The 12084-nt window shown below is 37.9% G+C and overlaps 1 protein-coding gene across 1 annotated transcript in view; it reads left to right on the top strand.

Annotated features, from left to right (window-relative positions):
- The window catches only part of DGKK (diacylglycerol kinase kappa), a 160993-nt gene that overhangs the window by 57050 nt on the left and 91859 nt on the right, over positions 1 to 12084 (top strand). The window contains exons 8-10 of the mRNA XM_024579934.3: positions 2527 to 2662; positions 3119 to 3222; positions 3539 to 3664. Of these exons, the coding sequence (XP_024435702.2) occupies positions 2527 to 2662; positions 3119 to 3222; positions 3539 to 3664 (366 nt within the window). The remainder of the gene's footprint in view (positions 1 to 2526; positions 2663 to 3118; positions 3223 to 3538; positions 3665 to 12084) is intronic.

A 12084-nucleotide genomic window follows, 5' to 3' on the forward strand; every position in this document is an offset into this window, starting at 1 on the left:
GAACCAACAGTATGGGAAAACATATTTGCTAATGATACCTCAGACAAGGGCCTGATCTCCAAAACATACAAAGAACTCACATGACTGCACTCCAGGAAGACAAACAACCCAATTAAAAAATGGGCAAAGGACTTGAACAGACACTTCTCCAAGGAAGACATACACAGGGCCCAGAGACATATGAAAAGATGCTCAGCATCACTAGCCATCAGAGAGATGCAAATTAAAACCACAATGAGGTACCATCTCACACCAGTCAGAGTCGCCAACATAACAAATCCACAAACAAATGTTGGAGAGGATGCGGAGAAAAGGGAACCCTAGTGCACTGTTGGTGGGAATGCAGACTGGTTAGGCCACTGTGGAAAACAGTATGGAATTTCCTCAGGAAACTAAAAATGGAACTGCCCTTTGACCCAGCAATTCCGCTGCTGGGATTATACCCTAAGAAACCTGAAACACCAATCCAAAAGAGCCTATGCACCCCAATGTTCATAGCAGCACAATTTACAATATCCAAGTACTGGAAGCAACCTAAGTGCCCATCAGCAAATGAGTGGATCCAAAAACTATGGTATATGTACACAATGGAATTCTATGCAGCAGAGAGAAAGAAGGAGCTTATACCCTTTGCCACAGCATGGATGGAACTGGAGAGCATTATGCTAAGTGAACTAAGCCAGGCAGTGAGGGACAAATACCATATGATCTCACCTTTAACTGGAACATAATCAACAGAAGAAAAAAGGAAACAAAATATAACCAGAGACATTGAAGTTAAGAACAATCTAACAATAGTCAGGGGGGAGTGGGGAGGGGACAGTGAGGAGAGGGGATTATAGGAACTACTATAAAGGACACATGGACCAAATCAAGGGGTAGGGTGGAGGTGGGGGAGGGAGGTGGGTTCAGCTGGGGTGGGGTGGACGGATGGGGAGAAAAGGCATACAACTGTAATTGAATAACAATAAAAATTAAAAAAATACCAACCACAAAAAACCAAAAACAAAACAAAAACAAATACTGAACCAGTGTTTGCTCTGGAATAAACAACATTTGGTCATGGGTATATATTTTGTTATATAGTGGTGGATTCAATTTATGGATATTTTTTTGAAGATCTTTGTCTCTAATTTCATGAACAGTATTAGTCTGTAATTTTATTGTCATTTTTTGGTTTTTGTATCAGGGTTGTTAATGCTTGTCTCATAGAATAAGTTGGAAAGTGTTCCTTCCACTTTTCTTGTAGGAGTTTGGGAAGGACTGGTGTTAATGAATTTTGGTAGTTTGGAGTTTACTAGAAATGGATCAATTTCTCAGAAGCTGTTGAATGTATCCACATTATTTTTCTAATGTCTTAGGTTATCTGTAGTGATATTCCCTTGAGTTACTTGAACACATTTTAGGATTCTAACTGATTTACAATGTTTCTGTGTATATCACTTCATGTAATTTTCTTAGTTCTTTTAAATGTCATATATGTATACATGTAAAAAAAGAGAATGAAATACTGAATGTGTATGCCCATGTTTATATTCCAGAGAAAGGTGGAGAAGGAAAAAATCAGATATTTGTAGGAATTAGAGAAAAGGTAGAAGAGTCCTGTGGAATATACACCCAGAACAAACTTGGGGATTTTTCATGCCCACATCTCCCCTTCTCTTTTTAATTCCAAAACTAGTTGCTGGTATTCCCTGTGCCTGCCCCACAGTCATGAGAGTTAGGCTGTGATAAACAAATACAGAATTTACAAGCAGGTTGACAGTAAATGCCAAATTCAATGCCATGAAAGAGGACACCAAACATAATGTCATTCCATGATAGCAAAGACTTTATCTTATTTATAGCTATATTCCTCAATGATTTGAAAAGTGTCAAGCACACAATAATTACTCAGTAAATATTTGCTTAATGAATTTCAACTAGATTAGTTTGATTAACCAGGAAATTACTACAGGCAGTCAGAGCATTGGTTGTCAGAAAATAATGCTTGGAAAAGAAGCCCCTGAGATGAAACTATTGTCCAGGTAATGTAGTGCTCTGCTCACCTGGCAGCAGTAGGGTCAGGAAGGAGAATGCGTATCTCCAGCATATGGCTAAAGCCTGACAAACCCAGAGTCAGAGCCTTGCCTCCTCCCTTTCCTGCCTCGTGAGACCTGATATCACTGAATTCCCAACTCACCACCTCCTTTTACTGACTACTCAAAGAGAGACAAGGCCAAGGCTAACAGAACTAATTTTGCTAAAACTAAACCAATGCAGTGATTCAGCCAAGCACTATGAAGATCTTTACTCCTACCTTTAGCTCCTATTCCAGGATTTACTCCTCTATTTTTTTCCTTTCTAAAACCAGCAAGGGAAAAAAAATGGGGGTGAGAAATTTGTTAAGTATGCACTCCAACTTTCATTCTTCTTCACATGCTTTGACACCAATATAGCTGGCAACTTCAGCCTTAGCAGCAGATTTTCTGTCCTTCTCTAATTTGTCTCTATGATTAACTCTCTATTCCCTCTGATTTATTTTAGATACCTACCGCAGAAAACAACCCTTTTCTTGTTGGAATGCACTATTGGTATTCCAGTCCCAGCCTCAGGACCCAGCACTGCAATGTTTGCCGAGAGATCATTCCTACCTTATCTAGAAATATTATCATCTGTGAAGGTACCTTTCTGATTTCTTTAGAAAGTATAGATAGGGCTAAAGGAGCTCACATGGCTTTAGTATCACTGACTCACACTACATCATTGACTCTGGCGTAAGGTTAACCCTAACACTTTATAGATTGAGGAAAGGGGATGGGAAGAAGCTGGCATAAGGGGAAATTTCACAAATCGAAGTAGAAGGTTGGGTCTGGCAGGATCGGATAATATGGTCACAAGGATTGGAAAAACAAATCACCTCATTCTTACCATCAATTTCCATTCAAATCTGACAGTAGAAAATTAAAATTTAGTAAGAATAAAAATGAACCAAATCATATAGAAACTAGGCCTTTGGAGGCAGGGCAAGACTATTTGGATGCATCTAGGTTCTAACTTTCAGAGCAGCTAAGGGAAGGGAATTAGAATCTTCATTTTTACCAATTTACATCCATCTATTTCTTCCTCTTTTTCATAGTATGCAAAGTGAAGACTCACAGATTATGTGCTTTGAGAGCAAGCAAAGACTGTAAGTGGAATACCTTGTCCATCACTGATGACCTCCTCCTACCTGAAGATGAAGTAGTGAGTAGCAGCTATGCTCTCTCAGTCACCGTTTTCTACCTCCCCTTCAGTCAGGGCACATAGGGGGAGAAAGACGTCTTCAGACAACCCAAGTAGGATTCTTCCCCGGGGCTCATGATCCAACCAATCTGGAAGAATTAAAGCCCCCATTCCTACTTGTTGTTGGTCACTAGCATTGGAGTGGAGAGGGCAGACCAGGAAGAACTTCCTTGGGGTTATCTAATGTCCTCCATGGGGTAGTATAATTATTCTCACTGATGCTTCCTCTGCCTATTTCTCTAACTTGTACTTTTTGTCTCTTTTTATTCTTCAGAAAACTATGCCACATCAATGGGTAGAAGGAAATATTTCTGTTCATTCTCAGTGTGCTGTATGTCATGAGAACTGTGGCAGTAACCAAAGACTTCAAGACTTTCGATGTCTCTGGTGTAATTCTATGGTAAGACCCTTCTCATCTTGATTCTTGGAGAACTTGACTTGTAGAGAAGGGGTACATTGAAGCTTGATTGTGAATATACATAGATAGAACTCTCAGAGACTGTTACATCCAAATAGATTATGTGGATTCCATAGTATAGAGCTCAGTATCCTGGCTCTCCAGATCTGGCTATGGAATCTCAAAGAGAAAGATTTAAGACTCTTATCTTTGATGGTTCTTAATTAGTAAGGCCTACTAGCAAAAGGAAAAAGCTACTAGGGAAAAGCTGAATTTATCTTATGCAGTATAGGCAATTTAAAAAAAATTAGTTATGAGTCTACCTTTAATAAATCTTCTCCCTTCCTCATCCACTATTTGTTAGAAACTTGTAATCTTTGTTAATTGGTAATGGTTAATAATATTAATACATTATTATTGCCACTATCTATTGAGTGTTTTATACACATGATCTCATTTAATCCTTACAATAACCCTAAACAAGGCCTCATTGTCTTCATTTACAGATGAGGAAAATGAGGTTCACAAAAGTGAAGTGATTTGCTCAAGGTCATGCAGCTAATAAGCAAAAAGAGTCTTGATTCGTACATAATTCTGTAAAAACCATGATCTTAACTACATTACAATGCCTATAAACCAATGATGCTCAACTAGGGGTGATTTTGCTCCCATCCCAGAGACATATAACATGCTCTTAGAGACACTTTTGATTGTTACAACTCAGAGGAAGAGGGTATACTACAGGCTTCTAAAGAGTAGAGGCCTGGGATTCTGCTAAACCTCTAATGCACAGGGCAGCACAAAAAACTATGTGGCCCAAAGTATCGATAGTGCCAACAATTGATACTTAGAAAGCCTGAGCTAGACTTTCTAGTATTTTATCTTTAATTTAATCTTTGGTGTATTTTTTCCATTACAATTCAGTCCCCTTATACCTCCTCCCCCCAGCAATCACCACACTGTTGTCCATGTCCATGAGTCCCTTTTTCTTTTTGCTCAATCCCTGTACCCCTAACCTCCCCCTCCCTAGCTAATGAACAAACCGAACTAACAAGCAAAACAGAGATAGACTTTCTAATCTTTTAGATGTTTCTAGACAAAGAGAAACTAAAGTATAAGTTTCTTCTTAGAAGATTCTAGTTTCCTATGCCTCACTTCAGTAGGTGGGTGCGATCTTTGCACTCTCCGTCTGCTTTGATCCAGCTCACCAGTATCTCTAAGAAGGGGCTTTTACCCTCATTGGCAGCAGACTCTTGCCTAAGAGTCTCCTTGTCTTTACCCTCATTCCAAATCATTGGAATGATTTTTGTGGCTGCCCAAAGGAGATATCTCTAGATCACCTGGGTATAATGGCCAGTGGGGCCTGTTGCTCAAGGGTGCCACAGGCAACCATCTGAGAAGTCCAGTCTTTCTGTAAAAAGAGGCCTATTATCTTATCTTCTTAGCTGCAGCCTTAGGGGGCAGGTTTCTTTTTTGTTTTAATTATTTTATTGATGTTCAATTACAGTTGTCTGTATTTTCTCCCTGCCCCTTCCCCCCACCCCATCCAAACCCACCTCCCTCCCTTGCTTCCACCCTCCCCCTTGGTTTTGTCCATGTGTCCTTTATAGTTCTAATTAAACTCACATCTAAGGATCAGCTGTAATCCTATGTAGAGACCTTGGAGGAAGGAAAGCTTCTTCCCACTCTCCCTCTGACATGCTCCAGAGCACAAATGTCTCCCAGCAGAGAGCTTTTATATACATCTGGTGTCCCACTTTTTGCAATGGCCACCCAGTGGATGTCCCTTGATTACCTGTCTCTGGTGGCCACTGCATGTAAGTCCCACAGGACTGTAACCAACAGAGAAACAGTTCTTAATCAGCTACCACCCCCTAAGGCACAACAAAAGACAATAGTTGAAGAAGTCCAGTATTTCTGTGAAAGAGACCTATTAGCTTATCTTCATAATTTCAGCCTCATGAGCAGGCTTCTAATTAAACATACATCTAAGGGCCAACTGTAATTCCTTTCAGAGACCTCAGAGGACAGGTGCTATCTCTGTGCCCTCCTTCTACCATTCTCCAGAACACCAGTATCTCCTGAAGGAGAGCTTTTTATACATGTCTGGTGCCCCAGGTTTTATGTCTGGTACACTTTTTTTGGCTGCTTCCCAGGAGACAACCCATGATTGCCTGGTTTTGTTGGTCAGCAGGGCTTGCATTTCTGGGTCCCATGGAACAGTAACAAATGGAGAGACAGTTCTTGGATAGTGACCACCCTAAAGCACAATGCAGAGCAGACTGAAATACACTGTAGCTTTTCTGTGAAAGAGGCCTATTTGCTTGGACTGTAACTTCAGCATGAAGAACAGGCTTCTGGCTTGGCACACATCTAGGTGTCTACAAGGGTGCTCTCCAATAACACGGTGGTGGATGCAATCTTTGTACTCTCCTTCTGGCTTACTCCAGGTCACAAGTATGTCCTGGAAAGGAGCTTGTACAATCATCTGGTGCCCCAATTTTTTCAACTGCTATAAAAGAGAAACTTCTAGGTCATCCAGGTCTAGTGGCTAATGGGATATACACATTCAGTACCCTAGGAATGTATATATTTGCATACTTTAAAGCTGCTGCCTGAAGGTCTGGCTTCTAATCAGCTTGTATCTGACTGAGATCTTCCTCTTTGGAACAATGGCAGGTCTTGGGGACACCCTCAACTACTAGGAACCACTAAAAATGAAATAGGCTGCTTGGATTATCACAAAAATTTGAGAGACAATGAAGAACTAGAGTAGGGTTGAACAATAAGTTTCATCTCCTACACAGGCCACTCCCTAAAAACTGGGAGAGGTGACAGTTTTACCTATTGCAGAGAAACCAACACAGAACTTCCAGGAAAATGAAGAAAGAGGAGGAACATATTCCTAATAAAAGAACAAGATTAAAACTTCAGAAAAAGTACTTAATTAAACAGAGGTAAGTGATTTACATGATGAAGAGTACTAAATAACAGTCATAAAGATGTTTACTGAACCAGGGAAAAGAATGGAAGAATACAGTAAGAACTTCAGCAAAGAGATAGAATATATAATAAAGTACCAAATTGAAGTTACAGACCTAAATAATACAGTAAACAAACTGAAAAATACACTAGAGGGGTTTACCAATGGACTAGATGAAGCAGAAGAAGAGATCAGTAGACTCAAATATGTGATGAAGAAACTCACCCAATCATAGCAACAAAAAGAAAAACATTTTTTAAAGTGAAGATAGCTTAAGAGACTTATGGAATATCAAGCAGAATAACATTTGCATTATAGTAGTCTCAGAAGGATAACAGAAAAAGGGACAGAAAATTTATTTGAAGAAAGAACAGCTGAACATCACAGAGAGTCCCAAATGAGATTAACCGAAAAGGATCCACAAAAAGACACATTAAATTAAAATGTCAAAAATTAAAGACAAGGAGACTCTTAGGCAAGAGAGAAACAACTTCTTATATACAAGGGGAACCCCCATAATATTATCAGCACATTTTACATTTTTTGGCAGAAACTGCAAGCCAGAAAAGGAAGTGGCGCAACATATTCAATGTGCTGGAAGAAAAAAAAAAACCCTTCCAACCAGGAATACTCATACTCTATCAGGCAAAGCTGTCCTTCAGAATTGCAGACAAGCAAAAGGTAAAGGAATTCATTACCACTAGATGAGCCTCACAAGAAATGTCAAAGGGACTTCTTTAAACTGAAACAAAAGGATGCTAAGTACTACCATAAAGGTTAAAAGACAAAAGTAGTAAAAATAACTGTAACTACAATAATTTATCAAGAGATACATGCAATAAAAAATGTACATTGTGGAATCAAAATCATAAAATGTTGCAGGAATAGAGTAAAAATGCAAAGTTTTAGAATGCATTCAAACTTAAGTTGTTATCAACTTAAAATAGCCTATTTTAAATAAGTTATTATACATAAACCTCATAATAACCACTAAGAAAAAACCTATAATAGATACACAAAATATTTTTTTAAAATGAATCTAAGCTGCCACCACAAAAAATCATCAAATCACAAGGGAATAGAGCAAGAGAGGAAGAAAGAAACAGAGGAACTACAAAACAGCCAGAAAACAATTAACAAGATGGAAATAAGTACATACTTATCAATAATTACTTCACAAAATGGACTAAATTATCCAATCAAAAGCCTTAATGGAAAAAAAGACTCATCTATATGCTACCTATAAAAGACTCATCTCAGATGTAAAGACACTCATAGACTGAAAGTAAACAGACAGAAAAAAAATATTTCATGCAATGGAAACCAAAAGAAAGCTGGAGTAGCTATACTTACATCAGACAAAATAGACTTTAAAACAAAGATAAAATAAGAGACAAAGAAGGCCATTACAAAATAATAAAGGAAAAAACTAAAAAGATGTATTATTTATAAATATAATTTGTAAAAATATATTAGTTAATATATGCATACAACATAGGAACACCTAAATGTATAAAAGAAATATTAATAGAACCAAAAGGAGAAGTATAATAATAGTACATTACAATATTACAATATTAGTAGGGGACTTTAACACCTCACTTTCATCAATGGATATATCAGCCAGACAGAAAGTCAATAAGAAAATATCAGCCTCAAATGGCACATTAAAACAGTTGGAGTAAGATATATATAGAACACTTTTTCCAAAAGCAACAGAATATACATTCTTCTCAAGTGCTCATATAACATTCTCTAGAAAAGACCATAAATTAAGCAATAAGCAAGTCTTAATATATTTTAAAAGACTGAAATCATATCAAGAATTTTTTCCAACCACAATGGTATGAAACTAGAAATAGATGACAGAAAAAAGTAGAAACTTTACAACTACATGGTGATTAAAAAAAAAAAACAAACATTCTATTGAACGACCAATGGGTCAACAAAGAAATAACAAAAGAAATCCAAAAATACTTTTAGAAAAATGAAAATGGAAATACAGCATACCAAAACTCATGGGATGCAGCAAAAGCAGTTCTATGTGGAAATGCCGTAGTGAGAAATGCCTTCACCACGAAATAATAAAAATTGCAATAAACAACCTAACTTCATACCTTAAGGAACTAGAAAAAAATGAAACCCAAATTTAGTAAAGGGAAGAAACTTAAGGATCAGAGCAGAAATAAATGAAATACAGACTAAAAGACAATAGAAAAAAAATTAAAGAAACTAAGAGCCAGATTTTTGAAAAGATAAACAGAATTGACAAACCTTTAGCTATATGAAGAAAAAACCAGAAGGCTCAAATTAATAAAATAAAAAATGACTTGAAACACTAATTCAAAAGAATATGTACATCCTATGTTCATTGCAGTGCTATTTACAACAGCCAAGATGTAGAAGAAGCCTAAGTGTCCATCAGTAGATGAATAGATAAAAATGCTGTGCTACATTTACACAATTGGATAGTGCTTGGCTGCAAAAAGAAGGGAATCTTACCCTTTGCAACAGTATAGATGGGCCTGGAGAACATTATGCTAAGTGAAATTAGCCAGTCAGAGAAAGACAAGTACCATATGATTTCACTCATATGTGGAATCTGATGAACAAAATAAACTGATGAACTCTTACATCTTGCAACAACATGGATGGACATGGAGAACATTATGCTAAGTGAAACAAAAGCTTAGTTTCTCCTCTTAGATTACAAAGAAGAAAAGGATGCCCACTCTTGCTCCTTTTATCTCATGGAAATATATTTACATACAACATATATTACTTTTGGGTGTACAACATAATGATTTGACATTTGTTTGGGTTTTTTTAATTTTTTTTTATTGTTATTCAATTACAGTTGAGTGCCTTTTCTCCCCATCCCTCCACACCACCGCAGCCAAACCACCCTCCCTCCCCCACCTTCACCCTCCCCCTTGATTTGGTCCATGTGTCCTTTATAGTAGTTCCTATAATCCCCTCTCCTCACTGTCCCCTCCCCACTCCCCCCTGTCCATTGTTAGATTGTTCTTAACTTCAATGTCTCTGGTTATATTTTATTTCGTTTTTTTTTTCCTATTTATTATGTTCCAGTTAAAGATGAGATCATATGGTATTTGTCCCTCACCATCTGGCTTATTTCACTTAACATAATGCTCTCCAGTTCCATCCATGCTGTTGCAAAGGGTATAATCTCCTTCTTTCTCTCTGCTGCATAGAATTCCATTGTGTAAATGTACCATGGTTTTTGGATTCACTCATTTGATGATGGGCACTTAGGTTGCTTCCAGCACTTGGCTATTGTAAATTGTGCTGGTATGAACATTGGGGTGCACAGGCTCTTTTGGATTGGTGTTTCAGGTTTCTTAGAGTATAATCCCAGCAGCGGAATTGCTGGGTCAAAGGGCAGTTCCATTTTTAGTTTTCTGAGGAAATTCCATACTGCTTTCCACAGTGGCCTCACCAGTCTGCATTCCCACCAACAGTGCACTAGGGTTCCCTTTTCTCCGCATCCTCTCCAACATTTGTTTGTGGAATTGTTTATGCTGGCCACTCTAACTGGTGTGAGATGGTACCTCATTGTGGTTTTAATTTGCATCTCTCTGATGGCTAGTGATGCTGAGCATCTTTTCATATGTCTCTGGGCCCTCTGTATGTCTTCCTTGGAGAAGTGTCTGTTCAAGTCCTTTGCCCATTTTTTAATTGGGTTGTTTGTCTTCCTGGAGTGGAGTCGTGTGAGTTCTTTTTATATTTTGGAGATCAGGCCCTTGTCTGAGGTATCATTGGCAAATATGTTTTCCCATACTGTTGGTTCTCTTTGTAATTTGGTGCTATTTTCTTTAGCTTTGCAGAAGCTTTTTATTTTGATGAGGTCCCATTTGTTTATTCTTTCCTTTATGTCCCTTGCTTTAGGGGACATGTCTGTGAGGATGTTGCTGCGTGGAATGTCTGAGATTTTCCTGCCAATGTTTTCCTCGAGGACTTTTATGGTGTTACGACTTATATTTAAGTCTTTTATCCATCTTGAGTTTATTTTTGTGTGTGGCGTAAGTTGGTGATCGAGTTTCATTTTTTTGCACGTAGCTGTCCAGATCTCCCAACACCATCTGTTGAAGAGGCTGTTTTTGCTCCATTTTATGCTCCTGCCTCCTTTGTCAAATATTAATTGACCATAAAGACTTGACTTTATTTCTGGGTTCTCTGTTCTATTCCATTGGTCTATGTGCCTGTTTTTATGCCAGTACCAGGCTGTTTTGATTACAGTGGCCTTGTAATACAGTTTGATATCAGGTATTGTGATCCCTCCTGCTTTGTTCTTCTTTCTCAAAATTGCTGCAGCTATTCGGGGTCGTTTATGGTTCCATATAAATTTCTGAAATGTTTGTTCTATATCTGTGAAATATGTCATGGGTACTCTAATAGGGATTGCATTGAATCTATAAATTGCTTTGGGTGGTATGGCCATTTTGATGATGTTAATTCTTCCAATCCATGAGCATGGTACATGCTTCCATTTGTTTGTGTCTTCCTTAATTTCTTTCTTCAGTGTTGTGTAGTTTTCTGAGTACAGGTCTTTTACCTCCTTGGTTAGGTTTATTCCTAGGTACTTGATTTTTCTTGTTGCTATATCAAATGGGATTTTTTTCCTGATTTCTGTTTCTGCAGTTTCGTTGTTGGTGTACAGGAATGCCATTGATTTCTGAGTATTGATTTTGTACCCAGCTGTTTTGCCAAATTCATTTATTAGGTCGAGTAGTTTGTTGGTGGAGTCTATAGGATTTTCCATGTACACTATCATGTCATCTGCAAACAGTGACAGTTTCATTTCCTCCTTTCCAATTTGGATGCCTTTTATTGCTTTTTCTTGTCTGATTGCTGTGGCTAGGACTTCCAATACTATGTTGAATAGGAGTGGTGAGAGAGGGCATCCTTGTCTTGTTCCTGATCTTAGTGGGAAAGCTCTAAGTTTTTGTCCATTGAGTGTGATGTTGGCTGTAGGTCTCTCATATATAGCCTTTATTATGTTGAGGAATGCTCCTTCTATTCCCACTTTGCTGAGTGTTTTTATCAGAAATGGGTGCTGTACCTTATCAAATGCTTTTTCTGCATCTATTGATATGATCATGTGATTTTTGTCTTTGCTGTTGTTGATGTGATGTATTATGTTTATTGACTTGCGAATATTGTACCATCCTTGCATGCTTGGGATGAATCCCACTTGGTCATGGTGGATGATCTTTTTAATGTATTGCTGGATGTGGTTTGCCAATATTTTGTTGAGAATTTTAGCATCTATGTTCATCAGAGATATTGGACTGAAGTTTTCTTTCTTTGTTATGTCTTTGTCTAGTTTTGGGATTAGGATGATGCTGGCTTCATAAAAAGTTTGGGAGTCTTCCATCAGTTTGGATTTTTTCGAATAGTCTATGAAGGATAGGGGTTA

Source organism: Desmodus rotundus, chromosome X, assembly GCF_022682495.2.
Source record: "Desmodus rotundus isolate HL8 chromosome X, HLdesRot8A.1, whole genome shotgun sequence".
Lineage (NCBI taxonomy): Eukaryota > Metazoa > Chordata > Mammalia > Chiroptera > Phyllostomidae > Desmodus > Desmodus rotundus.